Raw genomic sequence first — 17616 nt, 5'->3', positions numbered from 1 at the left:
TTTCCCTGTAGCTCACATAAACTCGCATGTGTGTGAGTCAGAGTGTGTGTGTGAGTGTGTTGGTAGCAGCAACTTAACCATGAGGCTAACTCACTAGCTGTCAGTGACCGTAACGCCCTCTCTTTAACGTGTTGGCATTTTCTCAACCTCATAAAAGTTGGATGTACATCATCGCTGTCAACTCGAGGTCCACTATTTAGATATGTTGGGTGGCTGTCTACTGTCGGGTGATCGGATGTCTGTGCCCAAGCACTCAGGGCAATCTCTATCTACCCGGAACGTGTCGAGGGAGAGACATATTTTTAGCTTCTGACATAACCTGTTGTAAATCTGTTGCTTCTCATCATCATTCCTTTCTATGAATCCAGAGGTTGCATTGGACATTTATATTGCTGAATATATCCGACTTCCTGCTTTCCACAGTATCCCATAGCATTGTTGGAGCACAAAAGCAGAAGTCATTAAGGGAAGTTGTGGTTGGGTGAAGGCAAAAGAGGGAAAGGGATTTCCACCACATATTCGGTTGCTGCTTTTTCTTTTTTTTTCTTAAGCTCCAATGTTTATAAACACATTCCCATGATCATAGGCAATCATGGCCGTACCAGGGTGTGTTGCCGCTGTAATCTTACCCTTCTGTTATTTGCATGGAATCCTAGCATCAAGAAAAAAGGGCAAAAATGTATTTCTGAGGGTAAATCAAAATAATTCATGCAATTTAAACAATGTTATTATAGTGATATAATGAAAAACTTTGTAAAAACTTAACGTGACACCCATTCTGAAGGCTTTCAGTACCCTTCACTATCAGAAGCTTGAAAGCTTCAAAGGGCGTGTCTTATCATGTTACATTCGCCCCGGGCGCTGTGTTTCACTCAATACACTGGCAGTGTTATGATTCAACTTTCAAAGCTATTCATCTGACTTTGGATGACGATGTTCAAGTTTTTTTTTAGTTTTTTCATGTTGGCACTGTATCCAAAGCGACCTACAGTGATTGTAGCAAGTCATCAATATGGGTATTAGACCTTTGCGCAATGGAGTTTGTTTCCAGAGAGTCGGCTATTGCAGAAGACACCACAAACACATCTCTCTCTGCTTCTGCTAGGTCAGAATGAAAAGTGTGCAAGCAAACAATCCCCTCATTCTTTTCCCTTCTGTGCTCCGTCTCTCTCTCCCAACCGGCAGGTAATGGAGGAGATCAGCGATGTGGCTGTGCTCATCGCTCATTCCTCTCCAGCCCCGACCACCACCATATCCACCTCCACGTCCTCCTCTGGAGGCCCGCCTCCGGGGGCCCACAGCAGGCAGGTGCTGGCGGCGGAGCGGGAGGTGTGCCAGCGGCTGCAGCAGAAGCAGGCCGCCGACTCGCTCATCCAGGTCATCCAGAAGCTCAGCAAGATCGTGGAGAAGCGCCCGCAGCGGCGGTGCACGGTCGCTGGCCAGAAGAGGGCGCCGGCCCAGCAGGGCTCCGGCAGAGCAGCAGGCGGCGGAGGAGGAGCAGTGGGAGGCTCCGATGGGACCACGGTGAGCCGAGGAACCTCACCCTGCAAGAGAGTGAGGCGGAGCTTCAAAGAGGAGGCGGTGACTCCCGAGGCCCGCGACAGCATGAGCCCCGACCCCGCCGCGCTCTCAAACAACATGGCCCCCGCGGCCGCCGACGACGCTGAGGTCGCCGACGTCGGCAGCCGCGCGGGCGTCCAAAGCAGCCGGACGGTGACGTGCTACCAGTGCAGCCTGTGCCGCTTCCTGTCCCCCACGCTCGGCCAGCTGAAGGAGCACCTGCGGCAGCACGACGAGCAGCACAGCGACCTGCTCCTCATGTGCTCCGAGTGCCACTACACCTCCCCCCACCAGGGGGAGCTGGAGGCGCACGTCAGGCTGCACTTTGAGGACGACGCGGCGGGCGCCCTGCACACGGGGCTGGCGCCGCTGGTGAGCAGCTTCGAGGACCTCCGCGACGGCGAGAAGGAGGCGGCGCTGAGGCTGCTGGAGCGCCACGCCCGCGCCGCCGACGAGGAGGAGGACGGCGGCGGCGTCAAGGCTGAGGGCAAGGGCGAGTTGTGCGACGTCGGCGGCGAGGAGGAGCTGTCACAGAAGAAGAAGTGGTACAGCTACGAGGAGTACGGCTTGTACCGCTGCCTGATTTGCAGCTACGTGTGCAGCCAGCAGCGCATGCTCAAGACCCACGCCTGGAAGCACGCCGGCCTCGTCGACTGCTCCTACCCCATCTTTGAGGACGACACCGGGCCGCTGGCGGGGAGGAAAGACGCCCAGGCTACCAAGGCCGCCGCCCCCGGCCACGCTTACCTCGCGGCCAGGGAGGAGGTGATCATGCTGTCGCCGGCCCTCCAGGAAAAAGGCCCCCAGCAAAGCATCCCCGGCGCCTTTCAGGTGCAGCTCTGCGTGCCGATGGCCGTCGAGAACGAGAGGGATCCCATGAGCCAATCCGTGGAGAAGCACAACGGAGATCCCATAGCAGCAGCAGCAGAAGACCTGGAGCTAGGCGGGGTGGGGGAGTACCAGGTGAAAGACCTAAACACGGAAGAAGAAGAGGAGGAGGAGGAAGAACCACCCATGGAGGAAGTCCAAGCGAACGCCGAGGCTGAGATGGCGGGGAACCACGGCCACAGCTCCCAGACGGACAGCCTGCTGTCCTCGGCCCAGAAGATCATCAGCTGCAGCCCCAACGGGGCGGGACACATCAACGTCATCGTGGAGAGGCTGCCCTCGGCCGAAGACTCCGTCATGGCCGCCAACGCGCCCCTCCTCGGCCCGGACATGTGCGGCCCGGACGAGAGAATACCGGACAGAGAGGAGGTGGTGGAGGAAGAGGAGGACGAGTCGCGCCCCGCGGAGGAGACTGTGATGCTGGACTCCGCAGGGGAGGTGGTGAAGGAACAGGTGGGGGTCACCTGGGAGGTCGAGAGCGACCTCTGCGTCGAAACTACCATCTCGTCGGCGGTGGCTGCGACGGAGGCGGCGGTCCAAACCATCGCGAGCAGCGAGCCCCTCCGCGACGAGAACGTCCCCCCCTCGGGCCGGACCCGGACCAACTCGGAGTCCCTCCGCCTGCACTCTCTGGTGGCCGAGGCCCTGGTCGCCATGCCCATGAGAACCCCCGAGCCATACAACTGCAGCGGCGGCGGGGGTCCTAAGGCCTGCCTCAAGACCGTCAAAGCCCGAGTGCAGAGTCCCGGCGCGGGCCAGAGGCTCCACGAGGGCCCGACTGCTCTGGTCGAGCTAGAGCGTTGTGCGGACGCCGAGGGGGAGGAGGATGTCGGCGCGCTGATCCCCCTCAGGCTGGGCCTGGTGGAGGTGGACGAGGAGGGTCCCGCCGCCAAGGCCGGCATCAGCCTGTCCCTGCTGACCGTCATCGAGAGGCTCCGCGAGCGCTCGGACCAGAACGCCACGGACGAGGACATCCTGAAGGAGCTGCAGGACAACGCGCAGTTCCACAACACCGGCGCGGCGGCGGCGGCCGGGGCGGCGGACGACGTGGCCAGTATAGACCGGGGGGTCTCCACGGTCACGGACGGGGGTCTGGTGGACTACATCCCAGGCAGCGAGAGGCCCTACCGCTGCAGGCTGTGTCACTACAGCAGCGGCAACAAGGGCTACATCAAGCAGCACCTGCGGGTGCACAGGCAGAGGGAGCCCTATCAGTGTCCCATCTGCGAGCACATCGCCCTGGACAGCAAGGACCTGGAGAGCCACATGATCCACCACTGCAAGGCCAGGACGTACCAGTGCAAGCAGTGCTCCAGCACCTTCCACTACAAGGTGAGCTGAGACGGACGTGCAAGCCTTCTTTTTGATCTGCGCCTCACACAACCTTACGTGTATATTTTTTGCGATCTGTAATTTAAGCTAATGTTAAATAATGTGTACCAAATGAAATCGGTGTAGCCTAAATGTTCAGTCTTTAGGTCTGGATATGCCATTGTTTAAGCCAATGCTCTTACTGCATTGACAAAACGTGTGCATCTTGACAGTTTTCAGAGGCTGTGTTGGGATGAACTTAAATGACCCCTGGAAATACTTTAATGCTGCGATCATTATGTTCGAGAGAAGGCTTATCGATCAAGTTTCTTCTGCAGCATTTAATTAGGGGCGTTCAAACGGAAGATGTGTGTGGATAGATATATACTATAGGATAGATATCTCCAGAAGGGCCGATATCTTCTGCTGCCTGGTGGTGCACTGCTGTTGCAGTAGTATGCCGACTTCAGCAGAGGTGAGGCTATTGATCCCCTTGCTACATGAGAAGCCGAGCAGTGGGCTACCGCCGATCATTAGGCTCATCATATTATTCAGGCCAGGTTTGGGAGTCCATGGAGAGGGCATTTGGCAGAAGCTCCTAGCGAGAGAGAACCCTATAACTCCGGGAGTGCTTGAACTGTACTGTCAATCAACCGCTTTTAAAAGATGGACGTTCTCTCGTCATTTTCCCTTCGGTCACGAGTGGAAGAAAATTCCAGTGATGGAATTTTTATGTTACGCTAAATCATGCATGATTCTACTGCTGCACTGCATCCATCTACTCCCATCATGTTTGAAACTACGAGTGCAAACGAATGTCATTCAGCAGGGGTTCATAAGGCAATCTCACGGCGAGACTAGTTTATCGATTTCGCACAAAAACAAACGTCGGTTGTAAGAAAACACCAAAAAAGTGAACCCAAGAGTGTGTAATTCTGAGCAGAACACATTGAGGGGTGTGTCGCTGATGTCGCCTGGCTTTCTTCCATTCAGAACCTCTTGAGGAGCCACGAGCAGGAGCGGCACGGGCAGGGCCTCACGGGCCCCGCCCTCACGCCCCTCGCCGAGGCCATGGCCGCCGCAGAGGAGGTGGAGCTCGCCATGGAGGAGGGTAAGATGGCCGAGAGCGGGGCGACTGGGGAGTTTGAGGAGCTTCCTTACTTTTAGACTTTTAGAGCATCAGGCAGACGCTTTTATCCAAAGCGACTTACAATAAGTACATTTGTCAGAGGAAAGAGAAATAATATATCCGTCAGTACAGTTAAGATGTTCTTGGAAACAAGTGCCACGTACTTACAGTTGTAAGGTTAACCCCTTCCTTGTATCCAACAAAGGTAGCTAGGATAAGACGCTACACAATGCAAGCTTTTATTTTCTATTTTCAAGTGCCAAGACGTACAACATACAATAAGGGTGTACATTAAGTGTATGGGGTGTACATAAAGTGAAATTGGTTCAAACACAACATCAAAAATTAGTAACTATGCATGAATTAAATTTATATTCATAATTTCAATTTATCATTATCTTTATTAAGTGTTCTTAGCGACGTTCACTGTATTAAGTGCTTCTTTGTAATATCTTTGTTTTATCCATTGACTTTAGAAAGCAGCATGCCAAAAGTGTACAAGTGTGACGTGTGTGACTACACCAGCTCTACGTACGTTGGGGTGAGGAACCACCGGCGCATCCACAACTCGGACAAGCCTTACAGGTGAGCCCTCCACCTGGCCCCTGGCCATCAGTCCTCCATTTTCACATTTTTTCTGCTTCAAATTGGTGAAAGAAGGGTACTTAAGTTCGGAATGGATTAAACATTTCATAGTATTTAAATCCTAACATGCAATAGATCCTAAAATTAATATTATAACATTGTGGGAAAAAAAGGGTCCAGCATTACAGTAGTGGTGCAGGTCAATCCAAATGTTCTTATGATGCCAAATTAATTTGGATATGTAATGTTGGGAATTCTAAGCCATCATGTGGGTTTCCTCGTACATTCCAAAAGCATATAGCCTACACAGGAAAATCTGACTCAATTTCTTATGTCCAGCCTTATGTCCAGCCTTTCTTTCAGCAACAGAAACAGCTTTCTCAAAATCTCCTTATATGGCCTTTGATTTGGAGCTTCTTTACGTGTCGTATTATAAAAGACCACTAGGGAGCAGTAGCGGCTAAGGAAAGCCCGAATAATGCCGTATTTTTTCTCATCTCAAGTGTAAAAAATGCACACATTTACAAATGTTTGAATACATCCAAATTAAATGAATGCAATTTAAAAAAAAAAATTCAAAGTAAAGGTATATGGTCTGAAATGTAATTAGGCTTAGTAAAAATAACCTAGCTATCTAAGAACTGACATTTCTAATGCACTTGGGAAAAACTGAAGGTCAGAAATCATGATCATGATGAATCTGTACCGAAGATGAGGGATAGCTCGTAATATGTTGTGTTGTCGCAGGATTATTAGACTAACTCAAATAGCAAAGTTCTCCCTTTTGTATTTGGATTTTAAACTGCATAAAGGTCAGTGAAACCAATATCCATGACCCAGTCCGAGAGAGGGTTAAGCTTCTTGGACAATTATAGTCTAACACCACGGTGTGTGTGTGTTGATGTTTGGCATTCTGTCACTGCAGGATTTCGAGTGGCGTTTTTCAGATACATCACTGTTTTTAGCACTCATACACAACGACAGCACTAGTTTAAATGTGTCACATACTTTGCATTGGTCGTCACCATGGGGATAACACCCCCCCCCCTTCTAGAACTCTCAGCCCAAAACTGATTCATTTTGGTCTCATGCGTTCGAATTTGAGCTTAAACGGTGAACGTGAAGCTTAAACCTTCACTTTAAAAATGTTCTGGCTACTCCTTCTTCTACACTATTACTAAAAGGTGTCACAGTTACTACATCCAGTGCCAACAGCTTACTGAAATTAATTGAAAATTAAGCATTTGATTGTTTGTTATTTTCTGCAAATTGACTCGTTGCAATCATGCCATCGGTCCTCTTGTGTTTTCATGGGGCTGTACAAGTAACTAAACAGAGTTTCAAAATAGAAACCAGCTAATCTAGATATCAAGCCCCCCAAGGCTCTGATTTCCAATCCATTAGGGTTTAGATATGGTTAACACTTTGGCACATGATTATTTTCCCTTTTGGCTGAGGAACTGCTGAGTTCCCATCATCTAAATTGACATCTAGCAAGTTTATTTGAAAAGTGGATCGTCTTATTTTTAATGAACTGAGGAACTAGTCAAAAGTCCTCGTACTTAAGTTGAGTTCTCAAGTTCATTACAAAAGTTTTTGTACCTTTTTTATTTTTTAAATTATTTTTTGGTTACTTTCGTTGCTTGTGAGTTGAGAGAGAAATGTCGCAGTATTGTTTCACATTAAATTGCCCTGATTCTTCCTATCTCGGATAAGTAATCAATAGCTAGTACTACCATTCAACAGGGAGACAATTTCTTAATATCATATCATAAATTATATATATTATGTATTATCCATCATATAATATATGACATTTCATTATGGTGTTTTTTTCACTATCACAACAAGTCCCTTAAGATTCCCTAGTAGAATCTTAAGGGATTTCTCTGTGCAACAAAGCCTTTTCTGCGAGCCGAAACATAAAGGATAAATGTCCAACCCTGGACGCACGGATATATCTTGAAGTGCGTGAAGATAAACCGAGTGAGTAGTGACGGCTAAATGCAACCTTAACATGAGACATCATCTGATGATATGGTCCTCTCTGTTGCCTCTCCACTGGTATGCAACCCACTCTAGCCCTGTTGTATTTATAAATGCAAAAGGATCGTCCGCATTAAGAGCTCAGGTGCTTGTCAAACACAATCCAAGCCTGCATCTGTCTGGCATCCGGCGATGCTGTCTTGGCAGGAGACCCGGTGCACTGCCACCATATAAAGCACCACTCTTTGATGAGTGTCCCGGTGTTGTAATGCTATGTCGCTGTTGAAACCTTGCTTGTCAAAGCAAGCGGTGGGCGAATATACAAACATATATTTGAGACATCCTTGTAGATATACCGTGCATCTGAGAGTTTAACGTGTGTGTGTGTGTGTGTGTGTGTGTGTGTGTGTGTGTGTGTGTGTGTGTGTGTGTGTGTGTGTGTGTGTGTGTGTGTGTGTGTGTGTGTGTGTGTGTGTGTGTGTGTGTGGTCACACTGTAAAGCTTAATTCATTTACAGGCCTTGCCTATAATGAAGGAGACAATGAACGCCAGGCAGGGTCGGCTCAGCCTTATAAAAACTGTATTTACAAGGGACTGTCTCACTATGGACAAGAAGGCACATCGATGGTTAAAGGAACTGCATTTTCCAGCTATTCGCATAATTTCTACAAGCCCCACTTGCTACCCTTTTTCATACCAATTTATCGTAGGGTTGTAATTGACGATATCAAATAGTGAAGTCCTAGTTATATTTTAAACTACCTAATTTACTCTTGGCAAAGTCAATATTTTAAATTGGACCTGGCACATTTAATATTCGTATTACAGCAACGTTCTAAGCACACGCAAACCACGCGTTCAGGAGTTAATTTGATTCGATTTGAAAGATATTACCAAATCCAAAATCCTCTCCACCCACCATCCCTGCATTCCCGAAAAAACAGTCAGTTTTCAGGCTTTAATCCCATTGGCTGGTACAAACCAATCAACTGACACCTCAGGGGTATTTACGTCCCTTATTGCCTCGGTATCACCAACCACTTTGATATCAAGGGTGCCAACGACATCGCCCGCCGTCTCATGTTCCACGTGTACTCCTAAGTGGAGGCTACTTTGCTGATTACAAAGAGCCAGGCCGTCGAGCGGTAGAAGGGTGCTCCACTCCGAGGCTGAAAGGCTGTGCGCTCCAACCTCAACGTCTGTTATCCATCTGTGGAGATCCTTTCTGCCTTTCCCCTATCAGGGATAGATAATGTAAATGCCATGTCATTTTATTTGGGTAAAAGTGTAATATTTCTGCAATCTTGCAGTGATTTGGGCACTTTCCCCTTTTCACACTGAAATGAATGTAAAGACGGCAAGGTGATTTGATTTGGATGTTGTCAATAGTACCCAACTCTTGTACAGAAAAACAACTTATTGTGTTATTACCCCTTTCTCTACAACACACATAGTCTTACACAAAGATGTGCACACCAGCAATCTAATTTGGGAAAGCTTATTGAATGTTTTATTCTAAACTACGGAGGAGTTAATCGTCTATCTGATCACCGAAAACACTGCATGTGTGCTAGACACACCAGTATGAACCATGGATGGTCGTTCTGTCTGGAATCTATCCATGCACATTTCATGTCATTGTTATAATGAATGTCACGTCTGCGTTGAGCATGTGAAAACACAGCACTGGGAAAATGGCCTACACCTTATTGAGCCTCCAAACAGAACTTGTCCCCATTGCTGCATTGGTCTTCTCTGTAATACCTTATTTCTTGATTCAGGATTTCAGGGTGGTATTTGTTTTTATCCTTCGGAAATGTCAAAGCAAACTAGTACGAAGTGAATAACCACCTTTTTATTTTCCAACTCGACTGTCGTTTCTCTGCGTCGGGTTTCTTTGTGACTTACTGAGCTCTTGCGTAACATGCTCGTGGGGTCGTTTTGCCCACTTGCTTCTCGTTTGTTGTTCACTTGATAAACTTACGCATACTTTGTTAAATACCTACTTGATGATGCCAAACACTCCACAGTGTTTAAAAGCCAAACACAAAGTGTTTAAAAGTCGACGGGAGTTAATTTCCCGGATAACAAATGGGTGAAAGCAAAATCACGAAGGTCAAGCACAACTTTCATAACTCTATTCTGAGTGTGCATTGTAAAATAAACTCTGTGATCCTCAGAAGCCCTTTGAAAAGCAAGCAATTCAGTCGCCTACTTGGTGACCATAGCACACAGAATCACTCTTCACCCTGTTGCATGTTGACCTTCAGACCGTCTGCCCATCCATGCTAGTATGTTGAGCAGAATCACAAGGCCCTCCACGACATTAAAGCCCTTGAGCGTATTGTGTGAGTCAGGAGACTCAAGCCACAAGAATAAGTCCCGGCGTCAGCCTTGGTTTCCTTCAAAGGATAAAGCTGGAGCACCTTACACAATGCGATGGTAGATGTCGTCAACAGTCATGGACACTTCTTTTTTTGGTTTACGGAGGTTTTCGGTGAACACGCTGAATAAATGATAGCCTCTTCTCGAGAGCAAAAAATAAAAAGATAACTATTCAAAAACCTCCAAGCGAGGCCACGTGCACTTTTCTTTCTTCGACTTTTTATGAAAATGAAAACAAATAACCCTGTGGGTCTGTCCAATGTGACTTGGATCTATTTTGCGACTTTCAACAGTTTATCCTCCCTCACCCTTCTCTTCCAACAAACCCCCCCCCCCCCCCCCCCCCCCTCCTCCTCTTTCGGCCAATCAGGTGCTGTAGCTGTGACTTTGCCACCACCAACATGAACAGTCTGAAGAGCCACATGCGACGCCACCCCCAGGAGCACCAGGCTGTGCAGCTGCTGGAGCAGTACAGGTGAGGGGTCAGTTGGGGAAGGGTACACTCTACAGCTGGCCTCGTGTTGTGATCCTGGTAGTTACGGATGTGGGAAATAGTGACGCAAGACTGCTTTCATTATTGTGTTATTGTTTGCTTTGGAGGCTGCGTGTACCTGTTTCGGTAAAACGCTCAGTATTGAGACGGTTTCTTTATTTTGACGCCGGAGAGAATTAGCGCCGTGCGCTTCTACCCGTGTCCTTGTCAATTTGTCTACAACTAAGCAGTGATAAATGTTTCACGGTGGAATCATGGTAGCTAGATGCCACAGTGTTTTTGTTTGGATGTTATTGATAGCACCTCTTGAGACTCTTGTACACACAAACAAACACACTCAGCTTATTGTCTCATTCCTCCTTTACTCTGCACCAACACAAGGACGAACACACACACACCAAACCTTTTCTATAGCGAAATGTAATGTTTCATTTTATTCTCGCGATTTAATGTGTGCACGTTGACCGTGACTGCGATTATTATTTTTGTTGAAATGAAACTAGGCACACATTTAATGACCCATCATTTTCTCATTGTGACCTGACAAGGATTATTAACTAGTAACTCAAGTTAATAAACAGCCCTGTGCGTAGCATAGCACGGGATTAGCCTGCAACCGGAGGTACGTTCAGAGTTGCGTTATAAACTTGACTCAAACTTAGAAACCGCTGTTTTTATAGTACCTTTTTAAATTACCTTAGTTTAAGTAACCTTAGAATTTTAAAAGCAAAAACATTGTCGTTGTACTTTCTTCCCTGCTGCCTTTCCAACACGTACCATGGGTGATGCTGGTTTGGAAACATTTAAATATATGATAACTCTGTTTATAAAATTTAGGGAGGACCAAGCAGGAATGGATTAAGTTATTTTCTTGTGTACATATTTTCTTTGCAATTTAACATCTGCCAAAGAAAACTATGGAAGGGTAGGCAAATTGTTTGTTGCATTTAGTTTTCCACAAAGGGCTTTCCTTGTTAAAATTTGAATAAACAATTATGTTTGGGGGTTTTCTCTCCAGAAAGAAATAATGATGGAAAAACAAACTTCTTTGGGTAGTTGGCAGAATTCTTCTAATCCTTGGAAAGGTATCGTGTCAGGGATTCCCATTTCCACGGTCCCTCGCGTTGGATATTTAGTGGATCAAAGACGAGTAAAGTAATTGGGATGGGAGAAGCAGTGTTTTGTTGACTGGACACAATGGCTCTGGATTTTGAAAGAGAAATCCCCAGCTACTTTTGGCTAGAATAAGAGCCCTTCCAGTGAATCCACTTGAACACAATACCAAGCACAAATTATGTCACTCTCTAACTGATTGCTTGGTACATTTCTCAATATCGTCCATACTTCCAAAGTTTGTACCCCTCAAGCCTCCCCCAAATAGTCACATTGCCGTGTTGGACGGAGGAATTTAGTTATTTATCAAGGTCTTCGATTTGATTAATATTCAGTCAGAATCATTTTTCCACTTTTATATCTCATTTATCCATCACCGTGTTGATGAGAAGTTCAAATCATTTGAGGATTAGGCTTCATTGAGTCCCACCGGCGTTTCTAATTAAAGTCAGCCATTCTCCGTGGGGACCTTGCTACCCCTCTTTTCAGGATCCCAGGGATTTCTCTGACCTATTGAAAAGTAGCCTTTTTTCTTTAGTTCCTGGCTTTTTCTTCTTTAGTTCTTGGCTTTCTCTTGGCTCCTTTTTCTTTTCACTGTCGTTTTCTCACAAAAGTCAAGGCGGCAACCACAGCTTTCTTAATTTCTTTTTCAGCAACACCACTTCAGTTACCCTGAACCCCAATTGCTTCTCTCTCTCACCTGCGTGTTACACGCCTTTCTAGCTTCCCCTGGGACTTGAGCCGTAAACCCTGGGGACGACTCCCTTAATAGAAAGGAGAACAAGGATTAGCAGAGCCTCCGCAAGCATATCAAATCAACTTAACCAGCCTGATCCGCTTGCGTTGTCACCCTCGCTCTCTTTCATCTCCCCGCCTCACTCTCTCGCTCCCCCTCCACCCTTCTCCCCCTAGGTGCTCGCTCTGTGGCTACGTGTGCAGCCACCCGCCCTCGCTCAAGTCCCACATGTGGAAGCACGCCGGAGACCAGAACTACAACTATGAGCAGGTCAACAAAGCCATCAATGAGGCCATCACCCAGAGCAGCCGGTGAGCGTCGGGTCCCCTCTGGGCTCCACAGAGCCTGTGTAGCTGTATGGATTCGCTATTGTCCTCAGTAGTCCTCTATAGCAGACTGCATGGATACATTCCATATCCTTCCTGATTTAATGGCAGGGTTTTCTCCCCCAGCACGCATCGAGTCATATTTTTATTCCGATCATTTGCACCCTGCTAGAATTTGAACAAGGCGCTGTTGAACACACACCGCCACTGCATGACAACCAGCGCCAGAAGAAGTCGACTTTTAGAAAGACGCATAGCAAAGTAACCCCTCAGAGGGGTTTGAACAGTTTGGCCTTGTAGTGATGCTTCTCTTCCTCCCGTTTCCTGCATCCTTTTACCTCCCCGTCTTCCCCTGTCCCCAGCGGCCCCCAGAAGCTGTCGGCCGTGTTGGAGCCGGTGGCAGAGCGCTCGGCCGCGGGATCCCCCCGGGACCAGGCCCCCAGGGGCCCCATCGAGGCGCCGATCGCCTTCACACCAACCGCCGCCGCCGCCGCCACCACCCCCTCACCGACGACGGAGCCCTCAGCGTTGGGCCAGACGATACCCAACGCCGTCGAACTGTCCCAGCTGTCGACGAGCATCGAGTTGCAAAGCGCCATGCCTCAGCCGCCACACGCGCCGGCCTCACTCTCCGAGGGGCCCAAGCCGGCCCCGGGCCCCCCGGCCGCCGGGCACGGCCCCGGCATGGAGTACTGCGTGCTGCTCTTTTGCTGCTGCATCTGCGGCTTCGAGTCCACGAGCAAGGAGCGGCTGATGGAGCACATGAAGGAGCACGAGGGCGACATCATCAGCATCATCCTGAACAAGGAGCAGCCGGTCCTCCAGCCAGCAGGGGGCGACGCAGCACAGTGAGGCCTTAGCATAGGATCTTTACCTCTCTCTCTATCGCTCTAGTCCGCCTCTTTCTAGATTTTTGTACACTCTGACTTGATGATACAAAAATACCATGAAGCACCCGCCTAGTAAAACACGGATGGCCAAATGCCTTGGCCCCCAATGCACACGGCTGCAACCCAAGTGATCCGCTTTCATCGTGTCGTCGACCGCACGGTATCTACCATAACTTGAGCCAGTTTGTACCTCACAGAAGCAACCACACAATCTCTTCTCTATATGACATGGCATTTGTTTCCTTTGTATCTATTATCTTTCACATATTGAAGGCAAGGCAGCTGTAGTAATTGCTTTTGTAATATTTAATGTATTTATCCGTTTTACCTCCGTCACTCAAGCCTAGGGGAAAGAATTTTCTCCTGCTATTGTTCAAGCTCTTTCATGCCTGGGGGTATGAATCTGTTTTTCCTTCCAATATAATTTGAGGTTTATATACTTTGCATGTTCAGTCTCTTGTTATGCCGTTTGAACAGCCTTTAGTCCCGTTCGTTTTTTAGTAGGTTTTAGCTAATAGTTTCTAGATTAAAACTTATTTCACCATTCTTCAAGGTAATAATTTTTAATGAAACAAAAACAAATGATAATACGGCCTTCAAGGGAAAGGAAATTGATCTGCTTTTCAAAGTGCTAATGCTCCTTGTTCTGGATAAGTTTGGCCCGCAGAAGGAATCTAAGTGCCACGCGACCACTAACTCACAAGAACAAAAATGGTGGCTGCCGGTTATGTGGGCTCCATCGCTGTTTTGAACATTGAGGATATTCGAAAAAGGGAAATGGGGGTAGTTAAATATTGATCAATCTGGCTCCATGGATCACCGACATGTTGTATTCTTTAACCTTGATTGTGGACACATTAATGTGCTGTGCACATTAGTCACAGGTGTAACCATTCACCCAGCATCTGTCATGTGTTCAGTTGCCATGGAAATAGCCCTGGCAAAATTCAGCTGCACTTTCCCTCGTTTTGTCAATATAACGAGAGGGCCGTTGCAGTCGGTGATGTAACAGCTTGATTGTTAGTAAAAGAAAAAGTGTATGAGACTAGTACTTCAGCTATTGCTGAAAGGTCTTAAAGCCAGAATTAAATATTTAAAGATAAAGGAAAATAAATAGTTGTATTTATTATGGTTTTATTTTCCTCTTTTTTTCCCGCATAAAGTCCATTCATGTTCTCCAGCGTCAGGGGTTATTCACCAGACCTCCCTCCCGTGGTTAGTATTCCTTCCCCCACACCAGCACTCTACTGGATACTGCTAAGTTCAACTTCAATTCACCCCAGTGAGGTCGTAAAGGTGAGCAATTCAGCCCAGGAGAGAATTCCAAATTCTCCCTAAATGTAGTCCAAAATCCAAATGGAGAAACAACTAAAACATTCTATTGGGTAAGTTAAAGGACTAGTGACATTTTCATTTTTTAAAATGTCATTTGCAACTTCACCCGCTAAGCCCAAACCTTTAGAGCTGTGATGACTCAGGAGTCTACCTCCAGGCTTAAACTCGACCCACCATGATTCTAGACAAATTAGTCCAAAGGTTATGAAAATGGATTGTTGTAAGGGTGTTGGCAGAGTGTCAGACTGTAATAATCTTTCAAACCTCACACGCTACTTGACATGATGTTTTGTTTCTTCAAGCCATTAACTGGGCCTTATTGGTTTTACCACCACACCAACGGAGGTAAACGGATTGAAATGAGAGCATCCATATTCATGCACACTCTCCCCTCTCTTCTTTTGATGTTTCATAATGGCTTGCTCAGTCTATCTCATCCATCTCGGCGGGCCATTGTGCAGGCAGAGTCTGTCATCACAGAGCAGATTATCATTGGATGTCTTATCATTGTCTAGGATTCCAGGCACTCGGTTTCCTTTGAAAGAAACTGACAGTGTGTGGATATTTTCAATAAACAACCTTCAGTTTGAGTGAAGATTGTATTTATCTGGCGTAGACGGGGCCGTCCATACAACCGCACCCTGAATCCAGTGTCCTGGCCTCCGTGCCTCATTAGCCTCATAGCAACTCTGGCGATGAAATTATCATTGAATTTGGGTTGAGGGGGTTGTTTTCCCATGTTGTCCGCTTACACTGTTGGATGCTGTTGACTATAATAATTATGTAATTTCTCAGTTCAGGTGGTCATGGCCTTTTTCATGAGTGTGAATACTGATCCTTTTGGAATGGATGATTCTGAAACCCTTTTTTTGTGTTGCATATTCAAAATATTGAAAGCGCCCACCTCCCCTTGGTTCTTGGAATGTGTTAATAGCCTCGCCACAACCTTTGTATTAGTGTCAAATAGTCCTCAGGCAGTCCAAGCGCAGTGGAACAGACAATTTAAGTGCCAAATATGTCTTCAAATTGATCATTTATAACATGAAAAGCTCTATTGTAAGCCACTGAATGTGAAGGGAAAAATACATTATTATTTTTTATTATTTTTGAACTAGTTGCCTTTTGGTTCATAAGTGTAACAAAGACGTATGTAGTCTGCTTTTGTGTCATACTATAGTTATCCATATTATAACTATTATTATTTGAAGCCCTGAATCGAAAATATCCCTCCCAGGCACCCACACGAAAGGTGAGAGGCTTTTGTTCCAACGAGTAATTATTGAATTGGTACTGTATTTTTGCTATGTATATACTGTAGTTTAATACTGTAGAATATTAAATATAAAACATTTTTTTCTTCAAAGAAGAAATAAAATACTTTTTTATGATTGTTTAAAAACACTACAGCAAATTTCTATAGGAATGTGAGTTCATGGTGTTTATTATTTTTCATTCATTTTTACTTGTATTTAAGGGAACTGATATTTTAAGAAGAAAAAGAAACACACACACAACTGGGTGAGTTAAAACCAAAGGTGCTAGAGAATGTGTAAAAAAAAAAAGAAAAACATGAACTCTGTGCTTATCTGTTGACAAAAGTTTTGTAATTCAATATGGAACCTGCTCCCAAACCTTGATGTGATGCTTGCTTTGTTTTTATTTATTATTTTGGGAACATCATAGGCAGTATTATGTCGCAATTTTGCCATTGTATTTTGGTAATAAAGACTGGGAAATAGGAAGAAAAGAATTCTATTGGTCGTTTTGTGTTGATTCAAACATGTCATGAACGTTTTGTGGGAAGGGCTTTAACTAACAAATACCTGCACTAGAAAAAAGTCCTTCTGAAATGCTGCTTGGAAAACAAGATCTTCATACTCTTGTAGGTCCTGTCACAGCTGGGCCGAACAACGCTGAGCCCCTAAATTATGGTTGTAAAACCTTCTACAGAAGGCTTTCCCTAATCTTCATTGTGGCGTGCGTAACCCAACAGAACATACATGTTTGTTTCCAGATGGTATGCCTGTCTGCCTGACGGTATGCAAGTTACCGAGGTAGAGGGGGAAAATTTAGAAATTGAAATTTTAAAACATTAGTTTCGACCTTGCATTGCATCACCACAACTCCTCCTCTTCCAGCCTACCAACCCGTCTGCAACGGGTTGCATTTCTAAAAGTCCGGTCCAGCAGACATAGTCCTGTGGTCCACAACATTGAGACCATTACACGGAGAGATGGAGTGGGTTTGAACAGACTTTATTTCTGTTTCTTTGAGGCGTACAGACGGTACCACCCGAGGGTAGAAAATACCCATTGTGTGTATTTATTAGTGATGTGGAGCTGCAGGGTTTGGGTTGCGTCAGTGGGAGGGCTGGAGCTGAATTGCATAATAAGTTACCGCAAGGCTTTATCCAGAGTTCTGCATAGTCTGAATCCATATATGTAGCAGACGGTGTAAGACTGAGGGTTTTATGTAAACATATTTATAGATATATTACTCCCTTGTTTAACCAAACATTCCCATAAAAAAGCCATCACTGTCTGAGTTGGATGGCATATCTTTTTAGTGTTTGCAATAAATCCCCTTATTACTTCCACCTCTACTACATTATGTCCCTCATCAAGATCTTCTATTTGTGTCATTATAGCAGCTGGGTTTATGTCCTGAAAAATAAACACTCTTCAAGGTCCCCTCGAATCTCTAAAACTAGTTGGTATTAAAAATAACGACTGAAAAGGATTCCACAGCACATAAACATCATTACGCACATCAGTACAACATGTTCCATTCATTCAGTGAAAGATTGTAAAAAAATAACAGTGTGAGGACTTCAGTTATTCATCAGGAAGCACACATAGGCTGCTGTATTGAAAGCACTG

General features: G+C 46.1%; 1 protein-coding gene across 1 annotated transcript in view; it reads left to right on the top strand.

The window, feature by feature from the left end:
- Positions 1-17616, top strand: part of znf507 (zinc finger protein 507) — a 17815-nt gene extending 199 nt beyond the window's left edge. Inside the window, exons 2-7 of the mRNA XM_056607665.1 lie at positions 1186-3780; positions 4753-4870; positions 5365-5473; positions 10215-10319; positions 12363-12497; positions 12875-17616. Coding sequence (XP_056463640.1) covers positions 1189-3780; positions 4753-4870; positions 5365-5473; positions 10215-10319; positions 12363-12497; positions 12875-13364 — 3549 coding nt within the window. The 5' untranslated portion in view covers positions 1186-1188 and the 3' untranslated portion in view covers positions 13365-17616. The remainder of the gene's footprint in view (positions 1-1185; positions 3781-4752; positions 4871-5364; positions 5474-10214; positions 10320-12362; positions 12498-12874) is intronic.

The sequence above is a fragment of the Gadus chalcogrammus genome, chromosome 14 (assembly GCF_026213295.1).
Source record: "Gadus chalcogrammus isolate NIFS_2021 chromosome 14, NIFS_Gcha_1.0, whole genome shotgun sequence".
Lineage (NCBI taxonomy): Eukaryota > Metazoa > Chordata > Actinopteri > Gadiformes > Gadidae > Gadus > Gadus chalcogrammus.
Note: the sequence above shows the minus strand (reverse complement) of the source record. Positions and strands in the feature narration are given on the sequence as shown.